This window comes from Carya illinoinensis, chromosome 7, assembly GCF_018687715.1.
Source record: "Carya illinoinensis cultivar Pawnee chromosome 7, C.illinoinensisPawnee_v1, whole genome shotgun sequence".
NCBI classification, from domain to species: Eukaryota; Viridiplantae; Streptophyta; class Magnoliopsida; order Fagales; family Juglandaceae; genus Carya; species Carya illinoinensis.
In genome coordinates, this window is record NC_056758.1 from 4,135,761 (window position 1) to 4,160,334 (window position 24,574).

The 24,574-nt window shown below is 36.1% G+C and overlaps 5 protein-coding genes across 6 annotated transcripts; 3 read left to right on the top strand and 2 right to left on the bottom strand.

Annotated features, from left to right (window-relative positions):
- The first annotated feature begins 522 nt into the window (after positions 1-522).
- Positions 523-1,255, top strand: LOC122314778. Its single transcript, XM_043130364.1, has one exon. The coding sequence runs from the start codon at positions 622-624 to the stop codon at positions 1,111-1,113; it is 492 nt and encodes a 163-aa protein (XP_042986298.1). The 5' UTR covers positions 523-621; the 3' UTR covers positions 1,114-1,255.
- A 2,868-nt stretch (positions 1,256-4,123) lies between these two features.
- On the bottom strand, positions 4,124-6,743 carry LOC122317331 (protein AGENET DOMAIN (AGD)-CONTAINING P1). Its single transcript, XM_043134347.1, has 3 exons — positions 6,156-6,743; positions 5,089-5,544; positions 4,124-4,384 (listed from the first exon to the last, which is right to left on the bottom strand). Exons 1-3 carry the CDS (start codon positions 6,606-6,608, stop codon positions 4,370-4,372), a joined length of 924 nt encoding a protein of 307 aa, XP_042990281.1. The 5' UTR covers positions 6,609-6,743; the 3' UTR covers positions 4,124-4,369.
- A 2,021-nt stretch (positions 6,744-8,764) lies between these two features.
- Positions 8,765-14,593, top strand: LOC122316699 (alkaline/neutral invertase A, mitochondrial-like). Its single transcript, XM_043133427.1, has 6 exons — positions 8,765-9,710; positions 10,203-10,362; positions 10,592-10,803; positions 12,605-13,098; positions 13,231-13,279; positions 13,812-14,593. The coding sequence occupies exons 1-6, from the start codon at positions 8,994-8,996 to the stop codon at positions 14,136-14,138; spliced, it is 1,959 nt and encodes a 652-aa protein (XP_042989361.1). The 5' UTR covers positions 8,765-8,993; the 3' UTR covers positions 14,139-14,593.
- Positions 14,594-15,397: 804 nt separating this feature from the next.
- LOC122316530 (putative pentatricopeptide repeat-containing protein At1g56570) lies at positions 15,398-18,548 on the top strand. Of its 2 annotated transcripts, none has more exons than XM_043133129.1 (2): positions 15,398-16,395; positions 16,881-18,548. In XM_043133129.1, exons 1-2 carry the CDS (start codon positions 15,730-15,732, stop codon positions 18,090-18,092), a joined length of 1,878 nt encoding a protein of 625 aa, XP_042989063.1. In that variant the 5' UTR covers positions 15,398-15,729; the 3' UTR covers positions 18,093-18,548. The 2 variants fall into 2 exon arrangements, with proteins under 2 accessions (XP_042989063.1, XP_042989064.1); XM_043133130.1 differs by having other exon boundaries at positions 15,403-16,341.
- A 763-nt stretch (positions 18,549-19,311) lies between these two features.
- LOC122316531 (Golgi apparatus membrane protein-like protein ECHIDNA) lies at positions 19,312-23,315 on the bottom strand. The gene is made up of 6 exons (XM_043133131.1): positions 23,113-23,315; positions 21,831-21,887; positions 21,510-21,713; positions 21,271-21,330; positions 20,694-20,820; positions 19,312-19,882 (listed from the first exon to the last, which is right to left on the bottom strand). Exons 1-6 carry the CDS (start codon positions 23,125-23,127, stop codon positions 19,794-19,796), a joined length of 552 nt encoding a protein of 183 aa, XP_042989065.1. The 5' UTR covers positions 23,128-23,315; the 3' UTR covers positions 19,312-19,793.
- Between the last annotated feature and the right edge of the window lie 1,259 nt (positions 23,316-24,574).

Sequence of the window (24,574 nt, forward strand, 5' to 3'; positions counted from 1 at the left end):
AAAATTAGATTATTTATTATATTTTAGATAAAAATTTAAAAAAATTATAATGATAAGATGAGATTAAATACTTTTAAAATTCAAATAAAAATTTACAGTCTAATTGTCCACTTCCAAAATTTTAAATATCCTCTACAATTTTAATTTCAGATCCAAATATCAAACCATAAAATATTTTAATAATAATGCTAGATATAAGTTTTGAGCATGTAAATTTGGTGTAGTCGCTATAAAAAATAATTCTTACTATATATATAAAAATAAATAAATTATTTGAAGTGGATCTTACTTATTTTTTTAAAGGGTCTCTACGAAATTTATACGCCCTAAGCATACAAAAATAATTTTTTATATTATAATATATCTGAGTTATGAATAGAGATCATCTCCAAGTATCTAATCGAATTGTATGATCTGATTATAAAGAAAAATAAATACATCAAGCACACAAATGGCATTACCGCAAATTTTAGAAGAAACAAGGGTAAAAATATAGATTCACCACTATATATATCAGCTCGACGCTTTCCCCATCCATCAACCATTCTCACTGTGACATTATCTTTGAACTCGAAACAGAGAAGAACACCCTTGAAAAAGCCATAGCATAAAAAATAAAAGATGGCTCTGGTTGCAGAGGAAGTCAAGGCCAGGGCAGAGGTCTACCATGGAGACGAGCTTTGTAAAGAAAAATCGCAGCTTTTGCTCAAGGAAGTTGGGTTGCCAAATGGGTTGCTGCCATTGCAAGACATTGAGGAATGTGGGTATGATAGAGAGACTGGCTTTGTGTGGCTGAAGCAGAAAAAGAGCAGAACCCACAAATTTGAACAGATTGGGAAGCTTGTTTCCTATGGCACTGAAGTCACAGCATATGTTGAGCAAAACAAGATCAAGAGGCTTAGTGGAGTCAAGGCCAAGGAGCTCTTTGTCTGGATCGGTCTCAGTGAGATCTGTGTGGATGATCCTCCCACTGGGAAGATCACTTTCAAGACTCCCACAGGACTCTTCAGGTCATACCCTGTCTCGGCTTTTGAAGTCGAGGAGAAAGTCAAGGAAGTGAAGGAAAACAAGGAAGTGCATGTGAAAGAAACTGTGGAAGTGAAAGAGGTCTGATTTTTGGAGTTCTTTAAGAGATCCCAAGAAAAAAAATTAGGCTTCTATTGTAGGTTCTTAATTTCTATGCTAATGTTGTGATGCTCTGTTATCCTTTACAAGTGTTACTGGTAATAAAATAAAGTTATCAGAATTTCATATAGTTTTCAGGGTTTGATCATAGATATTGCATATTTCTATAGCTTGAAGAAGTTCAGAAAGCCATCGGCCATGTAGTTAGGGGTTACCATGATTTGGATTGCAAGCATACTCCAATTGAAGGATAAAAGTTAATCCCACTCTTTGAATAAAAATCACTGTGACTATTTTTAATTTTTTTGGTGAAAAATACCAACTTTTAAATCTAAATGAACATAATTTTTTAGATCTGGTTCTGGTAACAAAAATTCAAGACATGCATTCAGCTTGTGAAGCAAATTCCTGCAGCAGATTATAAGTTTTAGGGTCTTTTCTTTTAAACGCACTTTTGGTGAAAAAGCTGTCTGAATAACTCCTATGAAGTTTCGGCTTTTTGTCCTTAGACGACGAATCGAAATAGGAGGTTACAAGGTCTGAACTTTGAAAGTGTTGCTGTTGTTTCAGACAAACTTGGAAGAGAAGAAGAGGAGAGGAATGCTGATATAAAAATTGTGTCAAGACAAAAACAGCCCATGAAACTTAAGAAAGACCTATTCTTTTCTGGTTGTTTGTTTACGTTTCTTTCTCCTTGTTGATATCGTTATTCTATGCTTTTTGGTCTGAGTTGTCGGCAAACGGTTGTTTCATGGGCAAGCAGCCGTGAATGGCAATATGTTAAGAGCGCACGGCTCTCGGTTCGGTTACTGTTTCAATAAGGACCTTTGGAGGTCGGATGCTCGGTTACTGTTTCAATCACTGTTCACTTATATATGTTGACTTATATATATTTTTTTAATTTTTTTCTTAATAGTTAAGTAAGTGATTATTAATAAATTTATATTTTTAAAATTTTTCTTAATAATTAAGAATGCTTAAAAAAATGATTAAAGGAAAATAAATGAAAAATAAAAAATTCATTTGTACTTATGTATATATTTAATGAGCATATTTAATCATCCCCATAATATTGTCCCTTTTAAAATTAGTGCTTGACACGAAATAATTTTATTATTATGGCATGTAATGATTTTTGAACATCCCTCCAAATATCTGTCATAATGATAATGAGACATGTCACCTAACGTGTCTGTAAAAATCGAGACATATTATTTGAAAGTCTTTATATTACATATTATTTACGTGATATAATTTAATTTATAAGATTTAAATTTTAAAATTTATTTTTAAATAAAATTATGTCATATAAATTGGATAGTGTAAAAAATTTTAAATATAATTATTCTTAAAAATTATTGCTTACACAATAAATTTTAGATTAGTGTTAAGTTGTCGTTTAGCAATGACCGCTTGGTGTGCCGCCTACTATAAATTTATTTGTTTATTTTTTTTTCTTTTTTTTTATTTTTTTATATATTTAACTATTTTAAAAAATAAAAAAATAAAAATATATTAATATATTAAAAATTACTTTCTTAATTATTAAGTAAAAAAATAAAAAATAAAATAAATATATAAATAGTCAAAATAAACGAATAAACTCAAACTCCGTACTAACATTTTTCAAAATTTAATATAATGGCATGTGATAGGGATATGGCCCTCCAAAATATCTGCCATGAAAAAAAAAAAGAAAAAAAGGTGTTCCATGTATAATATCTCCTGATGGAGAGTAGGTCACCATGATTTATGGGCCAAGAGAGTCGGTGCCTAATTTGCAACATGAGTCACTCAAGCCATTTGATGGTTGATATTTAATTGGGTTAATTTGAAACAACAGCAATCTATTTTTATCTTTAGGAAAATTTTATTTTGCACCCTCAAACTACAGCATGTTTTTTTTTTCAATTCGCATATTCATTTGATTGGTTAAATTTGATTGAATCTCAAAGTCATTGGATGAATTATCTAAAATAACATGTAATTTGAATTCACAGGCAATGGCTAGCTATTCCGACTTCATGCAAGCGAGTTGCAACCTCTAGTCTGAACTGAGGACGAGTTTTTGGTGTTAGTTCACCCTTACTAACTTTAATCTAGAATATAGAAATTGTGAATTGAGATGAGATTTGTTGAAATAATTTATGAATAGTAATGATATATTTGAGTTAAAATAATTTATGGAGTTTTTTATTTTTATATTTGAAAAAGTTCAATTGATTTTTGTGTTTTGTTTTAAAGTTTGAGAATTGTAATAATTAGATGTTGAAAAATGTTTGTATTTATGCACTTTGTTGCGTTTGAATATTAAGATAAGAGAAAATAGAGTAAGATGAGATTGGGGTTTTCGATATCCAAACCAGGCTCCCAACAAAGACTTTAATGCCACAAATACAGAGCTAGAATTTACAACACATCAAATAATAAGTATCTTCATCAACAAGCCACACATCCCTTTTATTTTCACCCACAATGTATTGTTCTTTGAACCATGATAGAGACACGGGTCTATGAACAGTGAAAACATTGCTCATTAGTCTGTCCTGTGTACAGACTGTGTCTCTTCAGCAGTTTTGCAATTCTTTTAGCAGGAGACCCGTGACCAACTGGATTTGGAGTGCCGTCCACTCATCCTCCTCAGGGAAAGGAAATTGCATGAAGAAGCCGCATAGAAGCGTAGAAGTAAGTGAAACCACTAAAGAAAGGTAAAAAGTCGTTAGATTGCCCGTTAAGAAACTGAAATTACTACCCAACGTCACCCTTTCAGCATGTATTGGGACTGGGAGAGCTATGTGGTTGTTTTTACATTTTCTGCAGTTCTACTGATTTAAGTTGAGAAATCAAACCCATATAAAGTCTGTCATATTTTTCTCAAATTATTACTGGTTTGGTGAATCTCTCACGTTCATTTGATGCCCAAAACTAAAATCACAATACTGATTTCTGTTCAGTGAGTCTCAACCACATGCATAAAGGAGCTCCCCAAACTAATTCATGTCACAAACCAAGCCATGTACGATTATCAATAAGCAGTATCAGCGAGCCCGTTACATATGAACAGTACATCTGATAATTTACCAATACAATACAAGGCTTCACCTAAATTCCATTCTGGTTACAACAGTTGAGGAGGTATGATTCAGAGAGATTCGCAAGTTGAAAACAAAAGGCTGCCTTTTGAGAGACTGAAATGCAATTTCTCAAGGTGCTCAATGGATGCCTTCCTTGATTTCTCCAGCAATCAAAAATTCAGAGCCTGCAATGAATTCACATTTAGTGAACAGTTGGTAAAGCCCCAACTCCTCACACATTTACAGATTAGAGATTATGACCTTTTTTTATCAGTAGAAATTATGACTTTTTTTTACAATTGTTAGGGCTGATTGCTAATTGTGCAAGGTCAGAAACTGAAAATTGGAAGAAAGAAAAGCCTATAGGATTCAAAACTGCCACATAATGAAACTCTATTCCCCACTTCTATTCCCACATGGAGCATTCATCATCCTATTACAGGTGGGGGCATGGTATTTTTTCACTTCAAAGCAACAAGCTGGCCAACGCCTTTTGCAAATTTCTATGGGGGATTATCCCATAGAACAATACATTGTGGGTGACAATAGATTGTGACCCTACCAAACTTTCCAAATAGGACGTTTGTGGAACAATTTTAAAAAAAGAATAGAAAAACTAAAGACAAGTGACAAAACTATTTCAAGCGATATTCAGACTCCCCCCCCCCCCCCCCCCCCCCCCCTTTCAATCCTGGAAAAAACACCAAACTTTTCCTCAAATTAATTTTTTAGCATCCTGCCTGAACAAGAATTTGGCCATTAGGTTGTGATCTTACTTGAATTTAGTGAGAGCGAGCATGACAGGACAAGTTTGCAACTTCACATTTTAGAACCAAAGTAAAAGAAACCAGATTAACAAACGTTGTTTCTGAGTATAGAAAACTCCTACCCGGGAAGGAATAATCCATTTGCCATCAATCCAGTCCTGGTGTGGCCTCAAGTCAGAGTGTTCAAACTCCATTTCCTCATCAGTGTCCCTGAAGTAGACTCGGTATTTGGAGCCGATGCGAACTTTAGAAATCACACCGACCCACCAACCATCGTTGTAGGAAGCATCAACTTCTTCAAAAAGATTGAAACGATCGACAACAAGAGTTTCTGGTGGATAGGGCCTAATATGCAGGGTATCAATCTCTTCTCTCAGAAAGCATGAATCATCGTCCGCCCTAAGGTTTTGGTACTGAACTAGGAACTTATCTTTCCCCACTGCTTCAACAATACTCGCAGCAAACCAAGCACCTCGAAAACCATCTTCATCGCTGCTAACTTCAACTATTGTCCCCTTGATAAATATCTCCTGTGTTGTTGTTGCTCTAGCTACGATCCCTGCTGCCTTTGACACTTTCTGCGATTCAATTCCGAAGTTGGTGAGCATGCGAATTATTATATAGAAACCCAGCAAGAGATCCCCTACACAGATAGATAAAACAAAAAGAATGTATAAGAAGAACGACTAAATTTTCTTTTAGTTATTTATTTTAAGAACTCTGGGCTTTGAATTTAACCTTCGACTCTACAAATACGGTCTCCATTCATTTTATTGACTTGTCTAATGCCAGTAGAAAATTAGACGCAAACCCATAAGTTTGGAGACCTGAATTATCCCTCGCCGGGAACCAATTCAGCTAAAAATCCAAACTTGGTAACAAGGTGTAGTTTATACCACATGCAAATTCCATAACTTTAACCTTCAGTAAAAAAGAAAAAATTGCTACAAGCTTCTTATTGGTATTACTGCATTAAACCCATTGTTTCCTTTGTAAGAACTGCATTTCTTTTATTCACTGAATAATATTTTACCTATATAAAAAAAAGATCTACATTTAAAACACAGACGCACACATACAAACAAACACAGCGAAATATTTCCTGCATAACCATTTTCAGCCAAACCAAACAAACCCACAACGCTATTTTGAAAAATGGAAATAAAGAAAAGAAAGTTAACAACTTAACTTCCATCTCTTGTTGCTCAAATGGCGGAACCCATTTCCCACCAACCCAGTCCCTATGAAGCCTCAGATGCTCCTTCCCAAACTCAATCTGCTCCTCCGAAACCCGGAAGAAAACCCCGAACCTCCCACCTCCCAAGTCCTCGGTGACCACGCCCTCCCACCACCCATCATTCCAGTAGGCGTCCACGTGATCGCCCACCAGGAAACAACCTCGCGTCTCTCCAGGCGGGACAGGTCGGACCTGTGAGACGTGAAGGGTCTCGCAGAGCGGCTCGGAGGGGTCGAGGTCGGACACGAGAGTCTCGTATTGAACGGAGTATTTGCTCCGGTTATGACTGAGGACTGTGCCGGCGAACCAGGAACCCACGAATCCGGCGTCGTGTGAGCCGATCTCCACAGGGGTGCCCGGTGGGAAGAAGGACGACGGTATTGTGGTAGTGGGTTTAGGAGGCATCTGGTTACGGAGGTTATGGGTTCAAGGGAAGCGGAATCATCAATGTCTACGTTCGCTAAACTGCTTTTCGTAGTAGCAAGTGGTGACTAGAGATTACTACCGCGGCTATTTTCGTCTCAATAGAATGCTTTAGTAAATGTAGTAAGACTCGTTGTTGTCGTCTTAATAAACGACTTTTCAAAACCCAAGTACTAATTTTTTATTTTCCCAAAAATATACAAATCAAGATTGCCAATTTTGTTTAGACATTAGTTGTTTTGACAATGCTTGTTTCTCCAACCTCCTTATTTTTTATTTGGCCATCAATTTATAATCTATGTTGAATATATCAATGTTTTTTTTTCAATTAAAATGTATCATTTCTTAAAATGAATGGACGAGATGGATTGCGAGAAAAAATTAATAGATTTTAGATTTCTTATATGACCTCATCTATTAGTTTTTAAAAATTCTTTTTTATCATTCACACAACATACATCAATATATAATTTATAATTTTTATCATTCTATTTAAACATACATATTATTCTCTTAATTTTTTATACAAAAATATCGAACAAAACAAAATTCTATAGAATACATACAAACCAAATCTAATTTAGAAATGGAAGGGATATTTGTGCTCCGCATTGGGCCGAGCTTGACGAGAAGGCTAGAACTCTTCTCCAGCCGAGCTATGCTTACTCTGAAGGCCATACACCACGTTGGAAATGTGTCGATATGGACAAATGGGATACCATCTATTCTGACACCCCCTTATAGGTATATATCGTAAAAAAGTCACACTGCATTTAAGGATTAGATTCGAGATGTGGATAATAATCGTACTAACTCTTCTACTCCTGACAGAGTGCACAGAAAGTGATCGCTCTACCCACCTGCCGCTAATGTATTGCCTGGGAAGACATGCTACATTAAAGACAATAGCATTGTATCCATGCATGAGGTACTAGTTCATGACACGAGGTACATAATATTCCCTCCAACATATATTATAAAAGCATGACACCAGGTAAGAATTCAGACTTGCGCACTCTTGTTCTACAAAAATTCTTTATAAGAAAATATTGACTTCGGCTTTGGAGGTTACTCATAAACCTCAAATCCTTTAGCTCTAAAATCGCAAGTGGCTGAACACGATACCCAGTATGCAAAATACATTGTCAATAAAAAAATATATATGAAAAGCTAGACAATAACATGACTATTCCCTTTCTTCTTCACCATCATTGCTTGTCAAACCATCACGACGATCTTTGAATGTCCCATCCTCCTTAGCTAACAATGTACAAAGCACCTTCCACCAATCTCTATATCAATCTTGAAAAATGCTGTTGTGTTGTTCCAGTAATATCGCTATAATTTATTATTAGATATTTTTTTTATTTAGTAATTAAAGAAATAATTTTAAATATATTAATTGAATTTTTTTATTTAATAATTAAGAAAATAATAAAAAAATATAAAAAAAAATTAACTAAACAATACGCCTAGCGGTATACTCTAGGTGGCATCTTTTTCACGATATCATGTGATTTCCTTACGGTGATAAGAGTATGATTGGTAGTCAATTTTTTGTGCACTTTTTCCACGTGTCAATTGACCATCTTGAACACTTGTCAGCATATATTTTCCTTCGTTAATAACAACCAATATTAGGAAAAAAGAAAATAGAGAGACCAAAATTTTTTTTTGGATAAGATAAGGCATACGACAAAGGACCACAAAAATTTCCACAGAAGTGCAAGTCCGACCGAAACAAATGGCGTACACGTGGCAAATTACTAGTGGTGCAAACAAACGTAAGGTTGGCACATTGTTACAATTTAGTGGATGAAAATGTCAGCACAGCAACACTTATCTCTACAATATGTCACGTGCTCTGCACGTGCTAGACGGTCGTACCTAAAGTCCTAAACCGTGTAGTGTCCCCTAACATAGTCAACAGAATTACATAAAGGCAATAGGAAATAGCCACGTGGACCGCAGACCACAGATACTGCCCGTTGAACGAGGGGAAGCGGCGACTCTTGTTGCTTAGACAACTTTGGCATTTAAAAATCTGATTTTTCTTTTTCTAAGCTAAAAAAAAAATCTGAAATTTTGGTAGGAAAAAAAAAATCGATCCCTTTTACAATTAAAAATAAAAGAAAATAAAAATAAATATCTTCGCTCCCAAGGCAGTGATTTCCTCTTCTGCGCTTATAATGCATACAATTCCCACCATTTTTGCGTTGGTTCCAAGAACAATTGCAAATCCCCAAACGTCATCTTCTTAACAATACACACATAACTCCCAGCCTCCCTCTACATATTGTAATTGATTCTAGCTCTTATATATCTTTGCCGGATTTGCGATCTTATTAACTCATCAAGCTATTCGTCATGAATACGGTCAGATTCTTTAGCAAATCAACCATGAAACCCATCTGTAGAATCCTCCTCTTTAGTCGGAACCCACCGTTTATCAATCCCAACTCGCAACCCCACGCCGACCCTTTTCGCATCATAGGCTCTCGTCGCATTATCTTTAATACCCACAAAGTCTTTCGATTGCCCAGCTTGGGTTTTGGCCAACCCATGGCTCTAACAAGGCCTAATAATGGGTTTGGCACAACACCCAGTAGGGGAGCCTTCGTGATTTCTCGGGTCGCGTCGTTTTCGACTACGGTGGAGACCCGGGTGAACGAGAACAATTTCGAGAGAATCTACGTTCAAGGTGGTGGGGGTGTTGGTGTGAAGCCATTGGTGGTGGAGAGAATTGACAAAGATGAGAATATAGTCGGGGAGGATGAGTCTAGGATAGAGGTTAATGGTGGTAGTGACGTAAATTTGGGGAATTCCGAGGGTTTGTGTGAATCCGTGGTGGCGAGGGAGGAAAGTGTAGTGGAGAAGGAGGCGTGGGAGTTGTTGAGAGAGGCGGTGGTGACGTATTGTGGGAGTCCAGTGGGAACAGTGGCGGCGAGGGACCCTTCCGATAATCAGATGTTGAATTATGACCAGGTGTTTATCAGGGACTTCGTCCCCTCGGCACTCGCGTTCTTGCTTAAGGGAGAGGGAGAGATTGTGAGGAACTTTCTCCTTCACACCTTGCAATTGCAGGTATGTAATATTCACCCTGTCGTATCTTGATCGGTGTTTGATTATTAATTCATAAATGCATGCATTTGTTTTGGTACTACCTGATGGAAGTCAATTCCCTTTTTCATTTAAAATTTCATTAACAAGTTCTAACGTATAAAATTTCATTTACACGTGCCTTTGGTGTAATTGTTATTTAATCTAGGAGAAGGTCGATATATGAATTCAATAGGCATCCATTCTTTGCTTTGAGGTTTCATTTAGATGATTGCGATGGAGGATAATATAATTCTTCGAACATGTGCTTTCAAATTCACTAGAAATCAGATACTTGTAATCTTAATGCTGCACCATTTGGTGATTGAGGATGGTCCGTTGTGAACTTTGAGGATTTGTATTTGGGGTTTTGCTGTAGTTGCAAGATTTTTTTATTAGGTTATTCTTAACTTGGGGGGAGATATGTTGCTCTTCCTTTGTGTACTGACACATTATTTTCCTTGTTTCTCACTTAAGAGTTGGGAGAAAACAGTGGACTGCTACAGCCCAGGGCAGGGTTTGATGCCTGCAAGTTTTAAAGTTAGAATCGTGCCTCTTGACGAAAATAAGCATGAAGAAGTTCTAGATCCAGATTTTGGTGAATCAGCTATTGGTCGTGTTGCACCTGTGGATTCTGGTCAGTATATTATTGTGATGTAATTTTATAGAAAATGCATATAATAAATTGTGGTCTTTAAAGTTTAGAATGTTGTAGAATCCACGATTATTGGCCTCCAAGTGTTTGCAGTGGGATGCCATAATCCATCATTTGCTTTTTACATTCTCTATACTGGAAGCATTGTTCTTCTATAATTTATAGCATAATATGACTTTTTATTTGTTTGTCTTTTGCCTTCTTTTTGTAGGTCTGTGGTGGATTATCCTGTTGAGGGCTTACGGAAAACTCACTGGGGACTATGCATTACAAGAAAGGGTGGATGTTCAGACGGGCTTAAAAATGATACTGAACTTGTGTTTAACTGATGGATTTGATATGTTTCCTTCTCTGTTAGTCACTGATGGCTCCTGTATGATAGACCGGCGGATGGGTATCCATGGCCACCCCCTTGAAATCCAAGTGAGTTCAGTTTCTTTGATAACTTATAGAATGTGCTTTTTATTGTACTCGTTGTGGAGAATTGAGCTGTTAATTGGATTAGGCACTTGTGACTCACTGTATTCCTCCCAACTCTAGAAAATACATGGAGTATACTTCTTTGCTTTTTTAGCCACACTGTTGAGTTGTTCATCATTCAAATTTGAAATTGGTGACGTGAACCATTATTTGGCATTTTAAGAAACTGTCATTGGAAGGAAAGAACCAACCAGAACTTCAAAGATAAGGAGCGTTCCCTGGAGGAGCTCAAAAGCCTCTTCTTAAAGACATTTTTTCTTTGGAAAATGGTTATAGATTTCAATGGTTTAATGGTCATGACTTCCTTGTATCTATTCTTCTTCATCCTAGCTAGGTGTTCACTCTTGTATGCGTTCTGCATGCTTGGGCTTTGGAGGTCATTTTTAGGTGAGCATGTGATAATCTCAACCAAATGACCAGAAGGCATTAAATCATTTAATTTCTCAAGGAAGAAAGGAAAATTTGCTGTGGATCCACGCAAGAAATTCCAGATTCTCGGCTAGCTCCTTTTATAAGGTGTTGACTTGTCATTGTGTCAATAAATTTCCTTGGAAGTTTACATATTAAAAAAAAAAAAAAAATTCCTTGGAAGTGCATTTGGAGATCTAAGGCGCCTAGTAAGGTTGCATTTTCTGTTGGTCGGTGTCCCTTGAAAAGATTTTGACCATGGATAGTTTGAGAAAACGTGGACTAATCGTTGTGGATTGGTGCTTCATGTGTAAGAAAGATGGTGAATCTGTTGATCACTTATTTCTTCATTGCGAGGTGGCTAAGGTTCGGTTTGGCTGTTTAAATTTTTCATCTCAAACATAAAATTCTCATCTCATCATTACAACTTTCTCAAATCCCTATACAAAATATAATAAATAATTTAACTTTTTCTTAACTTTTTCAAATCCAATACAATAATAATATTAAAATATAATATTTTAATATTTAATCTTAAAACTCAAAATTCTCATCTGAGAAATCTCAGTGGCCAAGCAGAACCTAAGAGTTTTTGGGATGAGATTTTTGGTAGGATGGGTATTGCTTGGGTGATGCCTAAGCGTGTGGTGGATCTCTTAGCTTGTTGGCAAGGTTTTAAGGGGAATCATCGCATTGTTGCTATTTAGAGGATGATCCCTTTATGTTTAATGTGGTGTTTATGGTTGGAAAGAAATAGGCGGTACTTTGAAGATAGAGAATGTTCGATGGGAGAACTTAAGACAGTTTTTCTTTAGTACTTTGTGTATTTGGGCAAAGGCTCTTGTATTGAATGGAGACAATTTTCATGACTTGCTTTTAGCCTTTTCTAGTTCCTAGCTTGTATTTAGGTATCTTCTCTTGTATACTTCATGTGTACTTGGGCTATGCCTATTTACTAGTCAATAAAATTTCTTATTATTTATTAAAAAAAAAAACTAGGTTTTATTTTTTTAAATTTAATTTAGTATTTCTGACAACCTGGAATATTTTTAAGCTCCTTGGAAAATGTTGGAAGGCGCTTGGCAAAGGCTGTACACCCAAATTACTGTCTTTGATGTATAAGACAATGATCTTATTTTTTTGAAACTAATTTTTCTTGAAAGTTATTGTTTTTTCTTATGACAGTTCTTTTGAAGTTGTTGGTTTCTCCTTGACTTCCATGCTGCTTGGTCTGATGCTATCAAATATTGCCCCATATGATATGTATCTTATTTCATCTTAAGCCTAATATATACCTGATTAGCATATCTCAACCCTGGCAAGTTTGAATTCGCAGGCATTATTTTACTCAGCTCTACGGTGCTCCCGTGAGATGCTAGCTGTAAATGATGGATCCCAGAATTTGGTGAGGGCTATCAACAACAGGCTCAGCGCACTGTCATTCCATATCAGAGAATATTATTGGGTGGATATGAAGAAGATAAATGAGATTTACCGATATAAAACAGAGGAGTACTCTATGGATGCCATCAACAAGTTCAACATCTATCCTGAACAAATTCCTTCTTGGCTGATGGACTGGATTCCAGAGGATGGCGGATATATGATGGGCAATCTACAGCCTGCTCACATGGATTTTAGGTTTTTCACGCTTGGAAATCTTTGGTCCATTGTTTCATCTCTGGGTACTCCAAAACAAAATGCAGCAATATTGAATTTCATTGAAGCCAAATGGGATGATCTTGTGGGACATATGCCTCTGAAGATATGTTACCCTGCTTTAGAGAATGAGGAGTGGCGAATAATCACTGGCAGTGACCCAAAAAATACGTGAGTTTTTATCACATATTCTTTTACTGCATGTGTGCGTGCGGATATTTTTTACTTTATTGCTACAGCTAGTTGTTTAGTGTTCAATAAAAAAATTTGATCGGAACTGAAATGTTAGTCTACTTTTTGCAGCCCATGGTCATATCATAATGGTGGGTCCTGGCCAACACTTTTGTGGCAGGTAAGCTTATATTTAGTTGCAGCATATTTATTTCAGGAAGGCGGAACATATGTGAATCTTTGGTGGTATTGAGTCTATTGACTGTGATTATGCCTGTTGGATTATGTAGTGGCAGAATGGGGGCAGTTGGGTAGAAAGATAAGTGTGAAGATAGAATCTTTTGACCTCTCCCATCAATGCCATGTGCCCTGCACTAATGATTCCCCTGGAATTATGAGGGATGAATAGTTAGTGTGGAAGATATAAATTGAGTGCATGTATGGATAGGTTCCATTTGTATTTTTGGTTGAATCTGGCATATCTTAAGCAAATCTTTTTACTTGGGCGTGCCCCATGCCTCCTTCATATGCATCTTTTTCTTTTTTCTTCTTCTTCTTCTTCTTTTTCTTCTCTCTCTCTCTTTTTTTTCTTTTTTTTTTTTTAAATTTTATTATTATTATTATTTATGCACTGGAAACCTTTTTGGTCCTCGACATTGAGTCATATGGCTTGCCCGTAGTTTCTAAAATTCTGACTCAAATATTGTTTTCAGTTCACATTGGCGTGCATCAAGATGGGCCGATTTGAACTAGCTCAAAACGCTGTTGCCTTGGCTGAGAAGAGGCTTTCAGGTGATAGGTGGCCTGAGTATTATGATACTCGGACAGGGAGGTTTATTGGAAAGCAAGCACGCTATTTCCAAACATGGACTATTACTGGATTCCTTGCATCTAAAATGCTCTTGGAGAATCCAGAGAAGGCTTCCTTGTTATTCTGGGAGGAGGATTATGAACTTCTTGAGATCTGCGTTTGTGCACTTAGCAAGAGTGGTCGAAAGAAATGCTCCCGCTTTGCAGCAAAGTCGCAGATACTCGTGTGATGAGCCTTCGTTTTTTTAATTGGAAGGCAGATGCACCATGCCTTTGTAATGTACAGCCACATATAAGGATAGAGGTTAAATGACATAAAGCCTAACATACACCATTCTTTTTAAGATTTTACAATAATCACCTCAGTTGTTGTCTGATTAATCTGATCGAGTTGATCGGCTTTAGAGGTCAAAATGACGATGCTGACGGTGCCACTGTTTCATGGCACCTGCTGTGGTCATCTGTTTGTAAATTATTAACATTTAAGAAGTCTGCATATTTGTTCTCCCATCATGAGGCAGTGGCAAGATATCAAGGCAGGTTTCATATGAAATGTCAAGCCCATTATATCCTTCTGGGTAAATGGTTTGTGTTTCTGGGAATCCTGATTGAATCGTATTGTTTAATGAGTTTTGATCTTGTTCATCTACTCTAGCTACACTTTTATTTATTTTTTATTTTCCCATTTTCTTCCTCATAAATATTGTAACTGTCAATTGATCATTACTTTGTCTTCTGTTTGACTCTGCATTAAGTATTCATAATAGTTTTTCCAACTATTGATAAGAATTGCTTAAATTTATAAAAATCATATAGGTATAAATTATTTCCTATCACTCATAGTCATAGCCAAGGAATATTATAGTGATGTTACAAGTAAATTATAGTAATATATATGTGTATATATATATAGTAATGTGGGACACATGTCTCACATTACTATAATAACATAATCAGAGATAAAAAATATAAGTAAATGGTTCAAACAACACATTTGCTTAGGCAAAACAATCGTGTACTTATCTAACCTTTAAGGTTTATCACATACAACTTGGTCATTGGATAATTCATAAACTGACGTAGTTTTATAAAATTCGTTAAATTTACTTCATAATAAAAATAATTTTATAATATAATATATCACATCAAAGTATATTAATTTGTGGGTTTATTTTTATATAATCTATTTGTGACTAAAGTATTTTCCTTAAATAAATGTGGGAGATTAGGTTAAATCATTATCATGTCATGACAAAAATTGTCACTCTTGATTTAAGGAAAATACTTACGAGGTTTGGATAGTGAGATGAGAGGATTTTAGATGGAAATTAAAAGTTAAATAAAGTATAGTTAGGATATTATTTTTTAAAATATTAGTGTTTTGAGATTTGAAAAAATTAAATTCTTTATTATATTTTTTACGAAAATTTAAAAAAAATTGTAATTATGCAATAAGGTAAGTTAAGAGGGGATAAAAACATTTTTAGTTCCAAACCTAGCCTAAATGATTCGAATTAAGCTAAAAACCCACTTTTAAGTAATAAGTACTCCATAACAAGGGAAAGATTGCCCTACAAATCCCTCCAAGGGCTCCCGTTGGCCATAGCGCATACATGAGTGAAGATTAATCCCAGGCCAGCTCTATCAAGGTGTGGAAAAGCTTGAAAATGAAAGACTACAGAGTTCCCAAGAGTAGGAATCATCTACTCACATTCAAGAAACAACTCTGGACTCTGTGATAACGCATAAACATTTCAGCTTCACTCACACCTGGGGTTCTTGGCTTCGTTTGCCGTGATCATGTACATGTAACAAACAGAAATGAGCACTAAAAGACTGCTATCCACCTCTTATTTCCATACAATCCCAACCATGATCAGAAACTCCCTTCAGTTGCCCCAAAACTACCCCAACCAATCAAATTCACCCTTTTTACCAAAGGGCCCTTCTGTATTAGCCACAAACCTCATCAAGTCGTACTTCGAAATTGGCTTGGTCAAAGAAGCTCGGTCACTGTTCGATGAAATGACTGATAGAGACGTGGTTGCCTGGACGGCCATGGTTTCTGGGTACACGTCTTGCAGCCACTACGGTCATGCATGGACTATGTTCTGTGAGATGGTGGAGAATGGAATGGAGCCAAATTGTTTTACTTTGTCCAGCGCTCTGAAGGCTTGTAAGGGCATGAAGGCTTTGTCATATGGGGCATTGGTTCATGGTTTGGCTATCAAGCATGGAGCAGAGGGGTCCATGTACGTTGATAATGCACTCTTAGACATGTATGCTACTTGTTGTGCTAGCATGGACGAGGCATGCATGGTCTTTCAGGATATACATGCAAAGAATGCCGTTTCGTGGACTACTTTGATCACTGGGTACACTCATAGGGGTGATGGCTATGGTGGGCTTCGAGTTTTCAAGCAAATGTTGCTGGTAATTAGTGGAAACAACCTACATATAGTACTATATTGTAGTTATCCATCCAGTGTAGGTCATTTTCAAGTTCTCTTCATAAAATTTTCTAATTGTTACCTAGTTCGTGATTAGTTTAGGATATCCAATCAACATCTAACTTGTTCCCTAAATTAAAATTAGATGGCCTGTTGTGCAACAATGTGTCAAATTTAACAGATTGAGGCACATTAATTTCCAATGTCCGCCTATCTTGTCCTGTTAATTTGTTAAATATGATACTGACGTAGATGTTGGGTGAACATTTAATCTAAATATATTAGGTGTTGCTGGTTAAAATTGAAAGGTTAGTGAAGATGTTCCAATAGATAAGATGGATAGTTGTAACCAACCCATGCATTTACACATGAAAATATTTGGGGTTCCAGCAGAATTGCATACCGCGCATAGTCTTTTTTGTTAATGCGCATCCACACTTTTATATCTTTAATTCTCAAAGAGGGTTTCCACTTCATATTATCTAAGCGTTCATTAAGTTCTTGAATTCTTTTGGCAAACAGGAGGAAGCAGAACTCAACCCATTTAGCTTTTCAATTGCAGTTAGAGCTTGTGCCTCAATTCACTCCCACACTTTGGGCAAGCAAGTTCATGCAGCAGTGATTACACACGGATTTGAATCCAATCTTCCTGTCATGAACTCAATACTAGACATGTATTGCAGGTGTGGGTGTTTATCCGAGGCAAATCAATACTTCCATGAAATGAATGAGAAAGACTTGATCACATGGAATACATTGATAGCTGGATATGAAAGATTGGATTCCAATGGGTGTCTACATATCTTTTCGCAAATGGAGTCAGAAGATTTTAGTCCAAATTGCTTCACATTTACCAGTGTTACAGCTGCCTGTGCTAATTTAGCAGTTTTAAATTATGGGCAACAGGTTCATGGAGGAATTGTTCGCAGAGGCCTTGATGGGAACTTGGCATTGGCTAATGCCCTTATTGACATGTATGCCAAGTGTGGAAGCATAACTGATTCACGCAAAGTTTTTAGTGAAATGACTTGCAGAGATCTGGTCTCCTGGACAACAATGATGATTGGATATGGAGCTCATGGATATGGAAAAGAGGCTGTTGATTTGTTTGATAAGATGATTCGGTCAGGTATTAGACCTGATAGGATCGTGTTTATGGCAGTTCTGAGTGCTTGTAGCCATGCTGGGCTTGTAGATGAAGGCTTGAGGTATTTCAAATCAATGATGGATCATTATAATATCACTCCAAATCAGGAGATTTATGGCTGTGTTGTGGATCTGCTAGGGCGAGCGGGGAGAGTTGAGGAGGCCTATCAACTAATAGAGAATATGCCATTTAAACCTGATGAGTCTGTTTGGGGGGCACTTCTTGGAGCTTGTAAAGCTCATAAGCTTCCGAATTTGGCCAAATTGGCAGCCCATAGGGTATTAGATTTGAGGCCAAATATGGTGGGGACTTATGTTATGCTGTCAAATATATATGCAGCTGAAGGTAAGTGGGGGGAGTTTGCAAATATGAGGAAGTTGATGAGAGGGATGGGGAGTAAGAAAGAGGCTGGGAGGAGTTGGATTGCGGTAAGAGACCAGGTTTATGGTTTTGTTGTGGGAGATAAGATTGGTTCTCATATAAAGCGGGTGTATAGAGTTTTGAATTTGTTGATTTGGCATATTAAGGAAGCAGGATATGTACCTGATTTGGATTGCTTAATACATGACCTAGAAGATGGGACTTGAACAAAACCTGAAGCTGAAGGGGTTGGAAGATCATATTGACAAAGATTAAATGGTTCTTGAACAACATTTGGTTATTCCATATAACCTTAAGTTTGGCTATAAGAGAGGAAAGAGAAGGAATTCTTGACAAGGAGAGGTGGTGTTTCTCTCGAGAAGTTCAATTGTGCTACATCTGCATCCAATAGATAGAGGGGGAAACATAAAAGAAGTAAGAAGAAGTGCTTGGCGACAACAAAGAAGGCACTTGGCAACATCAAAGAAGGCATATTTGAAGATGTAAGATATTCATTTATTTCAACGTACCAAGTTGTCTTGCATGGAAGTAAAATGCCCGTTTCCCCAGGAAATTTTTTCTTGTTCATATAGAGTTTGATTTACCTTTTTAATTTCTTCAAAACATTTTTTATGCATGCAAGCTGGAAGAAGAAATGAAAAGCATAGCCAAGAACTTAGAAATATGTTGTTCTATAAGTAAGGTGTTACATTAGGAAAGCCATCAATTTCTAAGATGGTGTTTCACTAGCATGCAACTTAGAACTGTCAAGCAACGGTGAAGCAGATTGTTCTGTGCAGCCAGCAATGGAAAAGCACTTGGGAGAATAATCTCAACAACACTGAAATAGATTGGCTTCTGTATAATATGTTGCTACCAATAGTCCGTGCATGAACAAGAACCCTGGTTAAAGTGGTGAAAGCGATGCCGGTCCCTGACCACAATTTCACCATTAAAAGCTTTAGAAATGAACTTAGCAGCTGCGTGACAAGCATAAAGATTCTCAAATTCTTCATAATCCGTATTGGTGTTGGTGGAGTGATAGCAATAAGCCAAAAGGCAATTGCAAGCTTCTCACTATGCCTCAAAGCGGAGAGGTTTCCTACTCTTCTTGATCAATGTCAAGGGGAGAAACCTCATTTGTATCCGATGCATAACCATCCATTTTCAAATTTTTAGTTATTTCATCCAACTTATCCTCAAATCTCATTTATCTGAGCTGTACCTAATCTTCTGCTAAAAATTCATGAACTAGTACATATACTTCAATCATGCTTCAACCTGGGGTCTTCACCACCCCATTTGTCTGTGAAACTGAAGACTGCCTAATTTCAGAGGCCTCTTTGCAGGGCCCTCCGTCTGCAGGACAGTTTATTTCAAAAGCTGCGTTAGTCCCTCTCCAACAGATTATTGCCAATGATCGTCTCAATAGTGGAGTAATTGTAGTTTGTCTTGCCATTCTCAGCAGGCAAAAGCAAAGCATAGATTTGGATTGGGAAAACAAGGTACAAACATTGGCCAGGAGGGGGCCCAATTTCCAAAATATGGGTACAAGTATAACCCAGGTCTTCAATCCTTGCATGATGAATAGGTCCCTTTGTCACCATTGCAATCCAAAACTAAAACCAAGTGAACGATTTTACAGGCAAAATTATCATCTGATTTATCTACTATTGCATCTCCTGTTCTTCATACAAACAGTTAATGATTTTAGACCAAAAAAATGAAAAGTTCAAAAAAAAAAAAAAAAAAAAAAAAGACTTTCTAAGCTGCTGCTTCAGTGTTTTGTGTCGTGCACAAGTTCAGTAAGATCTCATTTGCCAATTTAATGAGCATGTACATGCCTCTTCCACTTCTCAAAGTCTTTTCACAAGTGCTTTTCTGTTTTATGCTTTCCTGTTTTATTTCCATCTTCTCTGATGAATGACTCAAACAACACTGAATGCTGATTGTATGGTGGATGTGACCCGAGATGCAATGGTCTGGGAAGCAAATTGTTGAATCTTCTGCTTAGCATCTGAAATGAACACCACATGGTCTTCATTATAAATTCCCATTTTAAAAAAGATTTGAATAACTAATAATAAAAAATAAAAAATAAAAAAAAGATTTGAATAACCATATGACAGTATAGATAAAGATCTACACAAATGGTACAAGCAAGCAATAACACCTCAAGTTGCAGCTGTAACTAGTATACTCACTAAGGCCTCTTTGGATGTTAAAAAAATATGAAATCACTCCCTTGTGCCCCCATATGCTTTAAATGGGTATATCTATGTGATTGCATTTGGTTCACCATTTTAAATTCATGAATCACACAGTCTAACCTTATTAATAAAAGAAACTACAACTTATGTCATGACATTTTGAACCATCCCATCACAACTGCTCCAAACTCACAAAAAAGCTGTATAAGTAGCATGCTTTCAGTATCCTCTAAACCAAATTGATTGAAAAAATTGAAAGAAGAGATATATAGTAGCATGCTTTCACTCTAATCTTACATACCGCCAATCCCTAATCCCATGCCCCCCCCGCCCCCCCCAAAACAACAACCACCACAACAAAAAAAACAAAACACACACAAAAATAAAAATAAAAAAAAAAAAAAGAAAAAAGAAAAAAGAAAAGAAAAAGAAAAAGAAAATCTACTAATCATAGCTACCTTCCACAAACATATTGAGACTCATTTATTTTTAGATTGATAGCGTAATATTGGCACTTCTTTGATTCATTTTAGAAAAGAGACATTTCACATGTTAGCATCAGGAACTAACGTTAGAAGCTTATAAAATTCTAGAAAATCAAATAAATTGCTTACACACCTTTGCGGCATTTGGTAAAGCCAACAATATTTGCAATACTGAGCGTTAAACAAACTCCTATAACAAGGAGATAATCAGCTTGAAGCCTTATGAGAGAGAATATTGCAAGAACGATCCATGCAGCCGCCTAGACATTGAAGAAATGGAAGTTTAGATAGTTATACAAACTACATCATAATATAGCCGAAGTACAAACAGATTCCAGACCAACTTTTCAAATTCTTGTCCGCTTTAAATTCTGAACTTTAACTCCAACTACAAATGTATTCTTCATTCAGTTTATTATACACAAAAAAAAAAAAAACAAAAAGATTTTTATTATTATTAACATCTAGCCATGAAATCTCTTGCATTACCAAATGTCCAAATGTATTCTTCATTGAGTTTATACCACACCCTACATGCGTTTTTTTTTTCAGTTGTTTTCTTTTTTTTCTGCGCCCGGGCGGGGGTTGGGGTGGGGTGGGGTTTATACTCCACATTTTTTATGTCGTTATACTCCACACATATATATATACACACACAGTAGATTGAAGTATGTGGATTGTGACATGTGATGATGGTCATATTTTCTTACCGCAAGGTATAGGGTCCACCAGAACAGCCATGAATCTTTCTTGTTCATGCGGGCCAATGACTGAAGCAAAAAACGAGCACCAACATACATCAGACTAAAGCATTAAGATAGAAAATAGTGTCTATTCTTAGATGAGCATCACCAGTAAGAGATGGTGACCAGATGAGATAAAGGATGTTTTGATAAGCGATGAAGTGAAGATAATTTCACACTAAAAAGGTATACAACATGATACTAACCTCTTGGTCAAGAGATTCAAATTTCCATACGCTTTCACCAAGATCATTTATTTCATTCCACCACCTTAAACCAACTAAAATACGACCACTGACGTTCTTGACTACCCAAAAATCGAGAGCAGCAAGAAGGACAGTCACCACGAAAATGATGACAAAGTTATTAATGAAGAGGGCAGAAAGAATGTAAAATGCCAATGCTGCAGCCTGCCAAATCCAAAAAGAATGAATTTATTCACTAAAACTACTTCCTTCCTTATGAAAAAAGGAGGTAAACTGGCTTATAGAAAAACAATATTTAGAAAATAACCAGGTATACTACACCTTGAAAATAACATGAAAGAGACATGTCTTCGGGTTGGCATAATTTTCTCCTGCAGGCTGCACATGAGAGTAAAATGATTTTTATCTGAAAGGAAACAAAATCTTATAATCATAAAAAAAAATGCCAACACATTTCAAAATATGCTTTGTTTTTTTATGTGCAGCACCCAACAAAGTTGGAACTCCTTTTTCATTCTAATGCTTTTTTTTTTTTTTTTAAATATCCTTGGGTGTCCGAGCCAACTTGCGCGCATCTTAACTAATCCCAAGGGGCCCTGAAGTTAACGGCCAAGTAAACCTCCAGTGGCCCTGAGGATACTCGAGTTGGTGACCATTGGAGAGCAAACCCAAGACCTGACCAACTGAGCTACCCCTCAGGGTTTCTTTCTAATGCTAAAGGTATTCTAGACCAGTCCTTGTGATAAATGTTAAGTTGACAATGTTCACTCTTAAAAAATTCAACTTTCAAGCTTATATGCTTTTTCTTTTTGAAAAATTCTACTCATCATTCTCACACCACACATAATTTTTTAATTTTTTCTCTGACCAAATGTGTGGTGTATGGATGATGTAGAAGAATTCAATTAGTTTAGGAAGAATAAAACCAAAAATAAAATAAAAATAAGAATGATGTGTAGTGTGTAGGGATGATGAGTAGCTAGGTAAAGTTTATATTTTGTAACCAGGATTATGTTTGTCGTTTTTTTTTTAAAACAACATTAGAAGTTTTGCCTCAACCAAGTTTTACCAAATAATTATGTTCATTTCCTTCATTTTCTAAGAAACCTTTCTTTTTGATAAGTCCAAGAGAACCCGATTAGAAATCTTGCAATCCTCAGCATGCCTTTCCACTAAACTAATCAAAATCCATATATTTGACTTTCTTAGGTGAATTCGATCATTTCTTAGTTTTAATTTACCGCAAGACATTCATGTTTGCGCAGTTACAATCATATGCAGCCCTTTTCCGATTCTTGTCGCCGTCAATCAGGGCCACAATGCGTAACTAATTCCCTCTCTATATTCCTCAAATTTCTCACCAAGCAAACAAAAATATAAGACTGAAATAATCTAAAATCAACTACAAAGAAAATCCGCGTCTAAACCCCAGATCTAAAATCAACAAATTATCATAATTATCATCACATATGAGCAAAAAATATACAGTTGGAATGCACAAGCTTCACAAATTCTAAGATAATGAACATACAACATATCAATACAGATGCAGAGGCATAAAAAGAAACTGAAGAGGCAACGAGGTAGAAGTGAGTCAACCCACCGGGTTGAGATCCATGCCGGGAAGGTATTAAGAATTTGTCAGAAAGATATGGAGCTTCTTGATAAATCTGTCTCCCTTAATCTCTCACCCGCAACGATTCTCTGAGTCTGGAGAGATTTCAGAAAGGAAAAAAAAAAAAAAATTCCTTCTTCAGATAGGACGCGTTTATTTCTTTCTTTGTATCGTTCGTTCGTTCAAAGGGTCCCTCGTCTCAAGGATCCCAAAGTTATATGACATTTGCCGAAAAGCCCCCACAAATTAATAAAATTACAGGCTCCCCCCTAATCTGTTGGGGCATCTAGCTCTCTGTAGAGACTAGTCACTAGAGTGGTCGATTGCAACCTTGCACTCGGAGTCTCGGACTATCCGAATTATTGGGTTGGTTTGATTTGGGTTAGAAGAGTAATATTATATCTAATCATGAAATATGTAATATGTAGTAATTTTAAAAAAGAGTGAAATTTATTATTAAAAAATTAAATTTTCTTTTCTATAAATCTCGTAGTTATTTATTTTTTTAAAAATGATTCTATGAAATTTACACACTTACGACTGCAAGTATTATTTTTCGGTTTAGAATAGAATTATAATTCCAACTTAAAAGATTTTTTTTTTTTTTTTATAGACTTCCAACTTAAAGAATTAAATTTGAATTTTGAATATAATATATATCTTCAACTTATATATTGAGTTATATTTAGATTTAGTATATAAATTAACACTAAAATTCCTCTTAATTCTCTTTGATACTGATTTTTGAAAGATGACATTCCGCATTTTCTTACAATAGGAGTATCGACTATCAAGTGAGTGGATTATATACTTACATAATAGGTTTATTTTATGATACATGCTATACAACAACCTCACTATAAAATAGTAAAATCACATATTTAAATAATATAAAAAAGTGTGAGGCTGACGTTTAGAATTTTTCTTATTTTATATATGTCACTTTGGACATGTTTGAATCTCCTACTATGTCATAATGTGTTGTTTTGTTATGGCTTCATATCTATTCTTTCTAGCTAAAAGTATTGTTTTTAGCTTATTTTCCTCCGATCAAAGATGTGGGGTATGATGCCTCCAAATTCCGTTTGAGATCAGACGGACACTTGAAGCGTCGAAATATGCAACACAAGATTACCTGCCCTCGTTCATGATATATAAGATGCAATGTTCCTAACATGCATATAACATTATGCAATATTTACAGCGGATAAATTTTTTTCTTTAGCAATACTATGCACCAAATTGAAAATATCTCAAATGCTTAAAACATACTTCATACATAAAGACCCATTGAACAATTAAGATCACAACACTAGTTCAAAATGGTTATGATCTAAAAAGTACTGGAGATGTAACTCCATCGTACAAGTAGTAATTTACATTAACTACTATATTAACATTGACGTCGCACCGTCGCTCAGTCAACTGTGTCTAGTTGGTCAGTTCCTAA